The sequence below is a fragment of the Nannobrachium achirus genome (assembly GCF_963921795.1).
Source record: "Nannobrachium achirus genome assembly, chromosome: 13".
Taxonomy (NCBI): Eukaryota; Metazoa; Chordata; class Actinopteri; order Myctophiformes; family Myctophidae; genus Nannobrachium; species Nannobrachium achirus.
The window spans coordinates 44,677,889-44,692,888 of NC_137833.1; the positions used below are offsets into that span (position 1 = coordinate 44,677,889).

The 15,000-nt window shown below is 42.4% G+C and overlaps 1 protein-coding gene across 3 annotated transcripts in view; it reads left to right on the forward strand.

Moving 5' to 3' along the window:
- Positions 1–15,000, forward strand: part of LOC308297574 (A-type potassium channel modulatory protein KCNIP2-like) — a gene marked incomplete at both ends in the record, with an annotated part of 215,751 nt that overhangs the window by 78,404 nt on the left and 122,347 nt on the right. The window contains one exon of one of the 3 annotated variants that reach the window (XM_080741049.1): positions 3,226–3,313. The exons of the other annotated variants lie outside the window; for them this stretch is intronic. Coding sequence (XP_080597175.1) covers positions 3,226–3,313 — 88 coding nt within the window. Of the gene's footprint in view, positions 1–3,225; positions 3,314–15,000 lie in introns of those variants that run through there. 3 annotated transcript variants of the gene reach the window in all.

A 15,000-nucleotide genomic window follows, 5' to 3' on the forward strand; every position in this document is an offset into this window, starting at 1 on the left:
GGGAAATAAAAATCATCATGCCTGTTGCTAAGGTATGGCAACATGACTGGTGTCTTGCAGGCGCGCGAAGGCGCGCGTGCAAGACACCAGTCATGTTGCCATACCTTAGCTTTTGCTGAACTGACGCCGCTGAGGAGGGAGGGGGAGGTGTTGAGAGAAAGCCATGAGCAGTGAAGTACTCAGATTTCTTACTCAGATTTCTTACTTACTGTACCATTTTTTTAGCCCCTTTTTTTTAACAATTGATATCAACCTTGGTTCTTTGGTTCTGTATCATATTTCCAAAAACTCTCAACACAGCACAACATCAGTCTGTGTGGGCTATTATGCAATTAACACATTTCTTTTAATTTTCTTTTTAATTAATTAACACATTTTCCTTTGACACAACATGCAGTTAACATGTTTCTTGTTAAATGCTGCTTTTACACAAAAGCTCAACCGATGTGTGTCACTGTAAAATAATCTCATGATGTAAAACCTATCTAGACCAAAACTTTTGTGAACAGCAATTACTATTTGTGTGTGTGTGTGTGTGTGTGTGTGTGTGTGTGTGTGTGTGGTGTGTGTGTGTGTGTGTGTGCTTGCGCGTGAGCATGCATAAATATATAGAAAATTCTTCTTGGGTGAAAGTACATAATTATTTGCTTCAAATTATACTTCCAGTGCCAGTGACAAACATAAATGTATTGCAGCCAGTAAAGATGGGGCTGATTTACTGTATGTGCTGATGGGTAGCTTAACACACAACATGTAACCAAAATGTACCTCGAAATGATGTGCTGACATTCTTGATGGTGTGTAAAGAGAGATAGAGATATCTTGATAAGAAGGAGGAGAGGGATTAAACCCTCTTCTCATCCACTGATGGATGGATAATAATCCATTTATATGCTTCTCTCTCTCTCTCTCTCTCTCTCTCTCTCTCTCTCTCTCTCTCCTCTCTCTCTTCTCTTCATCTCTTCTCTCCTCTCTCTCTCTCTCTCCTCCTCACACACACACACACACACTCTCCCCCTACCTCTCTCTCCCACCGTGTACCCTGTCATGTACTACTGTACTTAACACCACACGGGAACAAGAACATATTAATTATGCATTCACCCTCCCCTCCTCATCTCTATACTCTAGTGAATCTCAACCTTTTTTTTTTTGTTATTTCAAGGACCCTCAGTTTGATATGAATTAGGCTGCAGATCCCCGTTTGATACCTCTCGGGATCCCAATATCTACTGTGTATAAAATATGTTCTACAAATACCTTCTGAATAAACAAACCTTGAATCAGTTGTTCTCAAAAGGTTTCATGCCAAGGACTCCCAAACATTAAATCTCTGGCCAAAATGTTCTTAGGACATCATTGTCAGGAAATCATTGTTTTTGTCCATCATTGATAAGAACAGCTGACAATGGATTTCCAAGCTAATTCATGCTGCTGCTCTGGCACCAGTGGTGTAAAGTAACTAGTAAGTACATTTACTTTAGTACCGTACTTAAGTACAGTTTTGTATTTTACTTGAGTATTTCCATTTTCCAATACCTTTACTTCTACTCCACTACATCTCGGATCCAAATATCGTACTTTTACTTTTATTACATTTTGATGCCAATACTTTCATACTTTTACTCAAGTACATTTTGAAATCTGGACTTTTACTTATAACGGAGTAGTACTTTATCCACCACTGTGCTGGCACACAGGGGAGAGCATAAAAGCAGCTAACTCCATCCCCTCTGGTGGAGGTAGCTGGTTTAGCAGACAGTTTGAGGATCCAATGGAGTTGGCTGGTTTTGTCAGAAGCGCTTTTTAATACTTTTCATTGGTTCAATATTTTTTTAACCAACACACAGACGTAAAGGGTGTTCAATAGCACTGATTTATGAAAATACAAAAATAAAAATGGATTTGGCTGGTTTCGGCCAGCGACGATATAGGACTATGTATTTGGCTGCAGAGCCATCTGAAAATGTGTTGTGCCGGGGCCCGGGGACCCCCGGAAGAGAGGATTTATGTAAAAAATATTCAAAATGATTCCGAAATGAGGTCGGAGTGGAAAAACCTCACAAAACTGTTCAATTCAAATTCAGAAGCATCCAAAAAGATCATCAGACCTACTGTACAAGCTCAAAATGAGGCGCAGATGTGGATCTGCTACTTTTGATGTGCTGTAGTGTGATCAAGTAGAGCTTTAATTTATGAGAAAGAAACACAAGTTATAATATCGTCGTTGTCGGGTGGAAACCTTGTATGTCCAAAACCGTTTGTTTGTATTTATGATTTTAAAAATGATTTAAACTAGTGAAAACAGACGATCTGCAAGCACACAAGTGCGAGGCTTTGTGTGCTTGTAGATCTGCTGTTTTCACTAGTTTTGTGCGTCAACCTTGTATGATGAAGCAGGGCTTTACTTTGCGAAAAAAACGTACAAATTTGAAACTTGGAGATACGAGGTTTCTGCCCGACAACGGCGATATGGAGATAAGAGGTTTCTGACTGACAGCAACGATATACACACACTCTTTTTAAAGCTCTCAGTGGAGAAACATAAGATCCGAAAGACAAGAGAGGAGCCACGCGCGGCGAGAACAATGTTCTCTGTCACTTCACACAACCTCTCTCTCTCTCACACACACACACGCGTGCGCTGCATGCGCCGCACACTCCGCTCCGGGAATTTTCCGCCACGCTATACAGTACGCCGCTCAGCCAATGAGAGCGTCCGGAGCGTGCATGCTTCTCTTAGCGAGAGGAGGAGGAGAGAGAGAGAGAGAGAGAGAGAGAGAGGATGAAGAGACGCCGCGCTGGCGATTGACAGCCAGCGCCCCACAGGTGGAGAGCGAGAGAGAGAGAGAGAGTGAAGAGAGAGAGAGAGAGAGAGAGAGAGAGGAGGGGAGTTGAAGGACAAGAGGCAAAGAAGGATGGAGAGCCTGAGAAGAACGGACAGAGAGTAAGAGAGGCAGAGAGAGAGAGTGCAACCAGACACGCACGCGTGTGTGCGCGCGCACACACACACACACACACACACACACACACACACACACACACACACACACACACACACACACACACTGTACACAGCCCTCTCCTACAGTAGCTACACTGGGAGCTTGTTCCGAACAGCACTTTGTTTTTACTACAACACAATAACAGCACAACCCCAACAGCGCACAACACAGCGTATACTGTATATATACAGTTCGCAGCGGTGTATACTACGAGCTGAAGATGAGCCAGTGCAGGAACAGATGCAAGAGGCAGCTCATCAAGGTGGCGCGCTATTTCTACCGCTTCCTCACGGGGACCCTGGTGCAAGGTAGGGGACCTACGCCGGCTTGTCCTTTTCCTCTTCCTTTTCCTTCCTACACACACACACATACTTATTTTCAACCCCCAAAAGGATGGGGTCACACCCAAGTCCGTGCCATTAACCTCTGTTGCGTGACGATATTTAACCCTGTCGCCCCTGTTTTGGGGGGGCGAAACCTCCAAAAGATACGAGCGTGTGCTCGTCATATGACGAAAGATACAGTTAAGTTGTTAGACTGACGACTGTGTAAAGTGCCATTCGCACTGAGCTTTATATTGGTCGCCATTGCATTTTCTTTTATAGTCATTGTGAACTCTGAACTCATCCACTTGGTTTTTAAAACTATATTTTGATACTTTGTTAGTTGGTGCTCAGTAGTATAGTGCTCTGTGTGAACAAATATATTTGCTGTTGTTTAGTGGACTTTGTGAATGATGCGGTTGGTATAGCTCTAGTCTTGTTTGCACAGTTTGTCAGTTTTTTGTTTTTTATGGGGTGTTGGGCAACGGTTGTGTCTTGTGGTGTTGCAGCTGCAGCGTGCACATCAGTAGTTATGTGTGCATCCCAAAAGTATACTTATGCATTGTGTTTTGAGGACTTACAGTATAGTTTTATGACAGACCACGAGAGAGTTTTATCGTAGCATCTCATTGCCATACTGTACATGTTCAATCCTGTGTTTGTGTGTGTGTGTGTGTGTGTGTGTGTGTGTGTGTGTGTGTGTGTGTGTGTGTGTGTGTGTGTGTGTGTGTGTGTGTGTGTGTGTGTGTGTGTGTGTGTGTGCGCGTGCGCGTGTATGTGTTTGCTCACGAGCGTGCACGTTTCACTTGTCAGCATGTTCAAAGGCATCACTGTGCATTGTAATGCAATGGATCGACTTGTAGGTCCAATTAAGTGAACTTTGTCTCTCCTGTCTTTTCGTCCTCCTCCCCGTCGCCTGGTCTCATCTTTCATCCCTCTGTCCTCTCCTCTCGCCCCCTCTCTCCCCGTCGGGACAGTTCAATGGTTTGTCCTCTGGGACGTTTCTGGCATTTGAGGGACATTCGGCTCCCACTCAGCCTTCTAAAGACAGCCCCTCTGAACCAACACTCAGCGGGACACCAATGATCTCATGACCACTCCATCACTCTCCTCTCCACTCCTCTCCTCCTATCTTGTTCCCTCCTCTCGTTTTCTCTCCTATTTTTCTCTCCTCTCCTCTCCTCTCCTCTCCTCTCACTATGTCAATTTACAATCCAGAGATTACACAGTACAGTACAGTCCTTGGACTCAGAGTTACAAATGGATACATAAACATTTTACAGTGTAGAATGAAGTTGGCAAAATAAATCACTGTATATGTGAAAAAAAAATGTAACTACTGTAACTATGTCAGTTACAGTACACATAGAGTTGATCATTTGGGGAAATAACCTCAAAGTGTTACCTTCAATATGAGACCATGCGCATGCATTTATTCCAAATGGTTCAAGAATAACAATCAATTTACTTTGGGTGTGATGTGTATAGGCGTGTTTCTTTTTTTTTTGCTAATTATACAGGCTTGTTATCAGGTCACACCACTTAAACCCCAACATACACTTCATCGACTGCAGTCCCCCAAGGGAGTCTGTACTATTAGGCCTCCTACTTCTTTTCCCTGTGCAGTTACATCTAATGTCTTCACTGAGACAAGCAGACAAGCTCACAATTGTGAAACTCTAGATTTCAACCACTTTAACCATTGTTTTATGCTTTAGTTATTAAAAATAGAGTGCCGCGCTGCGAGCTTGTAAATCGGCTATTTTTGAAAAATCCTGAAAAATTGTGCACGATTCTATAAATATCTTCAAAAATCAGTGGTTCTCAAACTTCTTCATGCCAAGGGACCCCAAAATGACATGTGTTTGGCCGCGGACCCCCATCTCAAAATATGTTGTTCCAGGGATCCCCCAGAAGCAGAGATTTGAGTTACAAAAGTTTGCTTTGAAAAATATACAGTATATTCAAAGATTTGCACACATTGTCACGATTTGTCAAAAATTGCAGATGTGCCGCGCTGTGAGCTTGTATATCTGCTATTTTTCAATAGCTAAAGTATAAAATAATTCCAGGTTCTAATGGGTTAACACGACAGGTTGTGTGTGAGTCTCCCCCTCCCCTAAGGATACAGAAGCTAGGGTTCAGGTGGGTAAAGAGAACTCATTGACAGCCCACCTACACTTTGACCCTGCGCTCCCTTCTCAGAGTGTGTTATTGAGCTGCATGTTCTCATTACCCTGGGGGGAAGACAGACAGTGGGCATGTGAAGCTTCTAGATAGATAGAAGCTTCTGTAGCCAAATACATTTACTTGAGTATTGTACTTAATAATAATACTAATGATAATAATTAAAGCTGCAAGCATCGATGGACAGAGTCAAAGTTGGGGGCATGTGGTGCTTCTGTAGCCAAATACATTTACTCGAGTATTGTGCTTAATAATAATATTAATAATAATAATTAAAGCTGCAAGCATCGATGGACGGAGTCAAAGTTGGGGGCAAATATCGACCAATCAGAACAGGGAGCAGAGCCAAGTAACTCTAGGACACACATTTTCAACCGAGTCCGGTGAGACGACTCATGACTCTGTAGGACAAATTGTTCAAAAGTTATGGCCTCTTAAACCAGAAGAGGGGGGCGGAGCTAAGTAACACCAATGAATGACAAGGAGGTTAAACCGAGTCCAATGAGGTCACATCGTTTTTATTAAAACTCACGCTTTTGATAACTTTTCATCGTTAAGTTCTCTTGTGTACGCTGAGCGAGTTTGAGGTGATTCTGATAATTCTCCTAGGAGGAGTTCGTTAAAGTCCAAACGTGGAAATGTGCTAAAACGCCACGATAATTTCAAAATGGCTGACTTCCAGTTTGGTTTTAGGTTAAGAGACTTTTCCAGAGTCCAGACGTGATACAGTTGTGTATTATAGGTGAAACCATATTGTTGGGTTTCAATGTAGGGGGCACTATTGAGCCATTAGGCCAAGCCCCTTTTTGAGGCAATTCAAATATGTAATGTTATGCCACTTGTGATGTGTGTACAAAGTTTTGCAACGTTTAGCGCCTCAAAAACACGATTCATTTGGGTAATAATAATTATAATCGTTGTGATTACAATAAGGCTTTGCATTTTTACTTTATATATATAGTACCTTTTTAAACAATATTACAAAGTGCTTAACAACTTAAAATCAAACAGTGAATAATAAATCATAAACATTTAAAGGAGCTATAGTCAACTTTTTCATTGTAGTCTATAGACTAGAATGTTAACAATGTGTCAGTCTGACAATGGCCAAAATGATTATTTTATCATTAGTCTATGCTTTTTGTGGTCCTTTTTGAATAGAAACACATGTATGAAGCTTATTTTTTTTATAAAATATTATGTTTATTTTAGCATCCGTTTTTCAAGAAAAAGTTGACTATAGCTCCTTTAAGTATTTAATTTACATTTAAATATGGTTATGGAACTAATAAACCTGAGGTACAAACATATTTTTCTCCCCCTGTGTATTTCCAATGTTCAATACTGTAAGTGCACGGTCACACCACACTTTTATTCTACTTATAAGGTTGGATTCTGCCAATGCAATTCAAAGGGAATGGAGCGTTCTTTTTTGCAGAAATCCACAAATGACAGCAAACCACTCCATTCCCACTGAAATGCATTGGCAGGATCCGCACTCATACATAAAGTGTGTTGTGACCATATGTAGGAATAGAGTATTCCTACATTGTAGTATCAATACTTTTACTTAAAGTAAAAAATGTACTTCTTCCACCACTGCTGATCCTATAGGAGAGGCCTAGATGAAGCCCAGTGTTCCATGACCTTGTGAATAGAGCCGTGTGTGAATGCTAATGTGACAGCAGCACTGTTTCCAGAGCTTATCTCCTGATGTCCCATCTCATTTGTAGGCTGCATATAGTGCTCTGTATTTGTTGATGACATGTAGTCCTGTTAGTGTGTTAATTTTGTATGCTATGTTGATGAATCTATAATACACAGGACCACAAGGGAATTTTATCCTTTTGGCCTTAAAGAGCCATGAAACCCAAAATCACTTTTTTCTATAAATATATATTATATCAATGAGTCACTTGTGATAGGGAGCAATGATATGGTTCAATTTGTTGAAATATTTGGCGCCACTCATTACATATTTGCTCTCGGCGTACCATTAGTTCGGCGTGAGGTGGCTTATCTATTCACTCCTACATTTTAGAAACCACTCCTACATTTGAGATTTCTTTTCATATTCTGAATTCTGAAAAAACAAATAAAGAGGCGGGGTTTCTTGCTCCTTTAATGTCTTACTGTACCACGTGCTGTTTACATTTCTGACTAATAAAGTATTCAATCTAGGGGGGGAGGGACGGGGCCTTAGTGGTCCAGGCACATAGGCTACCATATATAGGGTCTAATGCAGCCTGACAGCAGCACATTGCGGGTTCGAATCCCGACCTTGACAATCTTTGCTGCGTGTCGCTCCCCGTCACTCTCACCTTGTTTCCTGTCTGTCTCCAATGTATACTATAAATAGGGACGAAAAAGCCCCAAAATTAAGATAAAGTATTCAATCAATCAATCAATCAATCAATAAATCAATCAATCAATCAATCAACACTTCCAACTCTTCCAACTCTTCCTCTTACATCTGCAGAGCTGTTTGAGGCCCACAGTTAAAGGGATAGTTCAGCCAAAATATATATATATTTTTTTCCTATCGATTACTCATCCCATGGAGACATGAATTCATGGATATTGTTTTGTTTTTGTCGCATTCCTAAGCCAATCATTTGATGACCAGAAGTGGACAGTGGTTCACTATGGAGACACAAAGATCCTTCTTTGTTCCCTATGGAGACGCAAAGAGTCTCCTCAAATTATTGGCTTAAGAATGCGACAATGATTAAAAAAAAGAAAAAAAAAAGTTTTGGGGGTGAACTATCCCTTTAAGCGGTCATGTGCCATTTTCAGAGCATGTCACGATCAATCAATTGATTTGTGTTCTGGCTTCGATCAATGGAAGTGACAGAGTATACTTTAAGTTCCCATTGAGCGGCAGGTATCACGACCAAAACTCACCTATAAATACAATTACTTACTTTATTTGTTGTATTATCATTCAAATCGTAGTGTTTTGCCAATTATTTGGGGGCAATTTTCAGTACCCTCGCGGCACACCAGTGGGTCCATGAGAATCGCTTTTTGTGCATGTTTCTTTGTTTGATTGCATAAACTGAAATGCATAAACATGCCCTAAAAAGCTTGAGAGCTGAAGTTATTTCCATTGTGGTCCTTTGTCTATTTTCGACTACAATGATACACTGATACAGTATGGCCAAAAAAGAGGTGCTATGGATTTTTGCCTATATGATATGCCCAGAATAGAGGTGCTATGGATTTTTGCCTATACTATGATATGCCCAGAATAGAGATGCTAGGGTTTTTCGCCTATATGCACAGAATAGAGATGCTAGGGTTTTTCGCCTATATGCACAGAATAGAGATGCTAGGGTTTTTCGCCTATATGCACAGAATAGAGATGTTGGGTTTTTCGCCTATATGCACAGAATAGAGATGCTAGGGTTTTTCGCCTATATGCACAGAATAGAGATGCTAGGGTTTTTCGCCTATATGCACAGAATAGAGATGTTGGGTTTTTCGCCTATATGCACAGAATAGAGATGCTAGGGTTTTTCGCCTATATGCACAGAATAGAGATGCTAGGGTTTTTCGCCTATATGCACAGAATAGAGATGCTAGGGTTTTTCCCCTACTATGCTATGCCCAGAATAGAGATGCTAGAATAGCAGAATAGAGTTCATGATGCAACATCAAGGATATAAATAATCAGTGGTGGGAAAAGAACAGATGTTTTTTTTTTTCAGATGTAGAAATAGTCTGTTACAAGTTAAAGTCCGGTATTAAAAATGTAAAAAACAAAGTACAAAAGGGCGTTAAAATGTTCTTAAAGTACCAAAAGTAGAAAATGAAGCTTAGTGTTAGTTTATGCAGGACACAAGAGTCTCGCCCCCCCCCCCCCCCCCCAGCTGTAATCAGCTGTCAGTCAGCTCCTTTCCTATTCCTCATTCACAGATCTGCTGGTCATTACGTCATTACTGTCTTACTCCAATCAGAGTTCACACTCAGTAAGGGAGGCCCCTCTAAATATGGCTTGCATTCTCTATACCCTGCGTTTTTGCTTGCTGCCTCCTCCATCCCAACCTCCACCTTTGATCATATTCTGGCATAAGCTCAAATAAAAGTTATTTTTGTTTGCTGCTGATTCAAGCTAGTATATATGTGTATTGCTATGTTTACTTTTGCTTACCAAGTTCCCTGATTTTGCATAGCAAGCATGCATGTACAAAATGCAGGGAACAACACGGTGCCCTTCAACGCCAAGTTTAACTGCATTCCATCTGTTGCAATATATGGTTAAATCTACTTTGAATAGTTTTCAAATGTATAAAATGGATACAAATCATTGCGGCACATGCTCATCTAGCTGATCTACAAGCTACATCTAGCAGATCTACAATCAGATCTACAAGCTCACGATGCGTTGCGATGCGCTCACCCCCAAACATGATTTACAATTCTGTGCGTATCGGCACGTAACTCGAATGGCGCTGAGTAGGCTCAAGCGACCTTCGCAAAGTTCGGCACTGCAACTCGCTCACTTTAGCTCGCTCAGTGGTGCCTCTCATGGCTCAAGGTCGCTTGAGACTGCAAGCCTCTGACGCGGTCTAAAACTATGCTTTATCGGCCAAATAGAAAACGGTCCATGGTTCACGGTTGTTGGAAAAGTAATGGTGGCAGCAGCATTCGATACCATGAGGTTGGGGTTATGAGTCCAATACTCTGATCTAACGCGGACAGTTTCTGTTGATAGATGGGCGGACCCGGAGAATCTCTCCGGGAGTCTCCGGCCAATAGCATGTGTTCTCCTCCCCCCACCCCCCTCTGCTCAGTGCAGAGAACGCTGCTGCGTCATGACGTCAACGAATTTACGTTACAATATCACCCCCCCGAAGTGGTTACTACTCTGAGATGTAGTGGAGTAGAAGTACAATTATTAAAATCTTGACATACCCCAGTAAAGTGAAAGTACCTCAAAATAGTAGTCAAGTACAATACTTGAGTCAATGTACTTTAGTCAATGTTACTTTACAGAAGTTTCACCACTGTGAACAATACTTATAACTGCTCATACTGTATATATAAGTGTTCCATGATGGATGCCTTTGAGATCAATTCTTCACACCATGACTCAAGGGTCATGCGGAGAATTGATCTCTAAATCACGGCGCGCTGCGGGTGTTTCAGATTGATTCACGAGCTCAAGAGCTCAACGTGCTGCTGTCTGTAGATATTTGATGCAACATTTTCAAAGTGCTTATGCACTGCTGACACATCCCATATCCCCGGCCGTGTCACCTCAATTGTGACATCATATAATTTGTGTCGGTTAACAGTAGGCCTACAGTCAATGTTGTTGTCGATCTAATTGATGTACAAGTCATGCTGTGTCTCTCAGTGCATGTAAGCGTGCGCGCACACACAGAGAGATTATTCATTATGATACCTTTGTGATGTACGAAATGACCTTGCAGAGTAATGGAACTTGACACTTGCTTGCAAAGCAAATAATTACTGTTCCCTCAGCGAACTGATGGTGGCTAAACAGTATCTGTATAGCAGAAGAAGCTGTGCTCACAACCTCCCCAACGGGAAATATTTATGCGTGTGTGTGTGTGTGTGTGTGTGTGTGTGTGTGTGTGTGTGTGTGTGTGTGTGTGTGTGTGTGTGTGTGTGTGTGTGTGTGTGTGTGTGTGTGTGTGTGTGTGTGTGTGTGCGCGCGCGCGCGCGGGTGTGAGTGTGTGAGCTGCGAGGGGCTCGCCTGTCACTGCGCGCGTGCACACACACATTCTTAAGTTTACCCGGAGAAGAGGGTTACCATGACTACCAGCTCCTGCGTGTCTGTTCCAAGAAAAGCAAGAGAGAGGTCTAATCCCCCTCATGGGTGCCAGTAATGGCTATCCACTGCATAATGGCCATGTTACACAGGGATTTCATCGAGGCCATTCAAGGATTTGTGATTTCTGGTATTGTAGTAGTTCTGGCCGGTATATTCGTGCCAAAGGCTTTGCGGAGAGAGATGTAGGGGGAAAAAAAACTATACAACAAATTAAAAAGACACATGCTGCTTAAACCTGACGGGAACGGCCAACAGTGATTTCTGACTGATGGCGAAAAGGAGTGAGAATCACAATAAAAGAATGTCCCTCGGTTGGATCTGAATGATGTTGGCCTTGGATAGATTTTCCTCTCTATTTATACACTGTCAGAGATAAAGCTGTAATCCAGGGCAATATTTTAACGAATAAAAAATGTGAACCAATCTGTATGGCAGTGGTTCTCAAAACATTTTTTTGGCTCAGGGCACCCCTCTAAATAACTTTTTCATCTACCTACTTACTTAACAGTACCGTCAAATATGTCAATCTTTCCCCTTAAGATGCAGTAGGCCTATCTCATAAGGAAAGCTTGAGAGAATATCTGTTCCTAGACCAGATTTCTTAGACCAGATCGAAAACGTTATACTTTATACTATACTGGGACTTACTTGTTGTTTAACCACTTAAACACCAGCATCCCTATTCTGGGGGGAACATTCCCCAATATAGCTTTTGGAGCCAAAATGACGTTGTTCATATCTTCTTTGTATTGAAATTAATAGCCTTGGCCTTGTCAATGTAAGCTTCAGGTGGTTGTTATGGTAACGCCTGTCAATCATTAGGTTGCCATGGTAACTCATTTATACCCGGCAGGTGCCGATTGCAGTCAGGTGTGCAATGAGTTAGGAAGCTAACAGTTTTCGACTGTGTTTCATGGACCAACAGGTGGGCGTTCAGTGTATTTTTCTATTATGTTTTTCTTCTTTATGCTAATAAATGGATTGGCATTTCCAGTGATACATCACTGCTTTGGACATTGGATTTTTATGGACACGCGTCAAACTTTGGTAAACCCTCGTTGCCCCGAGGTAAAGGGGCAACGAGGTAAACTTATAGGTAAAGGGCTCTACAATAGCCTAACCAAAAAATAGACGATCTATAAGTTCTCGTGAGCTTGTAGATCTGCTTTTTTTGGTGAAGAGGTGTACTGTAGGCTGAATCGCACCATGACTAACAGCAGATGGTAATATAAGATTTGAAAATGGATTAATTAATTGGAAATATCAGTTGTGGAGCTATTTTGCATGGGAAGTTTGGCTGATGATTTGGTCATCAAATTATTGGTTGAGAACCACTGGTCTAAGGCTATTTCTGCCGCCGCGCAGACCAGTTTTAAGCCAGCGAAAACGTTATGTGCACGCGCACGGACGCACGTGCATGTGCGTGCACGCACGGTGAGTGCCCACACTTCCAAATTTAGCACTACAACACTGCGCACCACCAAGTACAGCGCAACTCAGGTCCGTGATTAGACTGAAGTGACTCTCTCTCCTAATATTACCAAGGTATTCTGAGGCACCCCTGGACTTGCGTCATGGCACCCACTTGAGTGTTGTAGTACTCAAGTCAATGACTCGTCTCCAGTCAGGACTCGAGTCCAAATTTTCATTGGCTCTGTCTCGTCTCGGTCTCACCCATGATTTTACTCGATCTTGACTGGGTCTCGGACTAAGGGACTCGGGACTCTTCCACCACCGAGTCCACTCAAGTCAAGAGTCAAGACAATGCAATGAAATAACATTCACATTAAAATGATAAAAGAGCTGTCTGGTGCTTTTCATTGATGAATTACTAGATGATGTGTGTAAATGGATTAGTAAGAAAACCCATGGTCCGGAAAATGAGTCAAAATTTGAGTAATTTTTCCACCAGCAGCAGCAGCAGACTGGCTGGTGAGTGTTCATAATATCACACAGAGCAGCTCTCTCTGCTGTAATCGTTTCCGTCAATTCTCATGGTCCCCCTCCCTGCCCCTCTCACTGGAGATCTGCATGGCTATTATAGGAGCCTGCTCATGTGTGTGTACGCGCACGCACGTGTGTGTGTGGGTGTGTGTGTGTGTGTGTGAGAGAGAGCACTGTAATGGTAACCACTGATAGTCGCCCTCATCCATGCCCCCACTTTGCTCACTAATTAGTTTATTTCATTAGCCTCTCTGTGGGGAGGACCAAATCCTTCCGTGTGTGTGTGTGTGTGTGTGTGTGTGTGTGTGTGTGTGTGTGTGTGTGTGTGTGTGTGTGTGTGTGTGTGTGTGTGTGTGTGTGTGTGTGTGTGTGTGTGTGTGTGTGTGTGTGTGTGTGTGTGTGTGTGCGTGCTCCTCCTTGCCCTAGAGCTTTGTGTTGATTCAACTAATGGTGGAAGTAGCTACCACCACAGCTAAGATGCATCAATCACACATGCACGTACACACACACACACACACACACACACACACACACACACACACACACACACACACACACACACACACACACACACACACACACACACACACACACGCCATCTCTCTCTCTCTCTCTCTCTCTCTCTCTCTCTCTCTCTCTCTCTCTCTCTCTCTCTCTCTCTCTCTCTCTCTCTCAGATCTCTCGGGACAGTGTCCACCTAGACAGTGGCCATAGAGGATATCAGGTGTCTGGTCAGAAGCCCATTGATGTGTCCTTTAGGTGTGAGCTTATCTAACATATATAGTATTAGTCAGTCAGGCTCTGTTCTCTTTTCCCTCGTCACTGTCTGAGAACTCCTCCCTGGTCTGTTTTGCTTGTGTTACAGATAAAAATCTAAAACGTTCAAAGAACTTGCCCCAATTTCACATACATTTCACAAGCATCCAATTGGTGCATTTGTTCCCTCTCAGAGTTACATACCTGCAAGGGTTCTTAACAAATCTTCTGCCTAACCCGACCACAGACGTGTTTACTCTGGTTAATGGTGCCTCGGCCCTGGCCACGGCAGAGTTAACCTGACTGTGGTGGGGTTAGTTGGTTACCTTTGTAACCAGGTGTTTACCTGGTCCCGCAGGCACTGGTGAGCTAAGAAACTCCATATCCCATGATGCAACGCGGCCGCCATGTGACCAAGTTTCGCTTCCTCATACTGAGGCATTGTGTCCACGCTGGAAAAACAGCCGGTTTCTCCCCTTTTTTTTCTTCCCTGGGTTAACGTCTCAAGTACAGTACTCAACACATCCACTGCCAGGTATTCATTAATTAATTAATCCGCCTCTGCCAGGGTTTTTCCTTATTTTACCTTATTTACCTTATTGGTTCCATTTGTACACTCGCAGAGTTATGGTGGTCCTTACAAATCAAACATTTGAGAACCAATAGTAATAGTTGGACTCCAAATATGGCATTGTGTCGCAGCAAATAAGTGTCTTCTGAAGAAAATCTGGCGACTTGCAATTCAGTAATTAGGCCTTATGATCAACATAAAAACATTATAATGGTGTGTAAAAAATGCAATCTTAAAATTTGCCACGGACGAGGCCAAGTCTTTACCACGGACAGATGTGTCCGTGTACAGACACAATGATGACCCCTGGCTGCTAAATGAAATTGAGTGTTCAGTTCCCCTTCACTGGCCATTAGCTCTCTGTAACATCAAGCTAATGACCTCTGATTACCCCGGCACATATTATGCTGC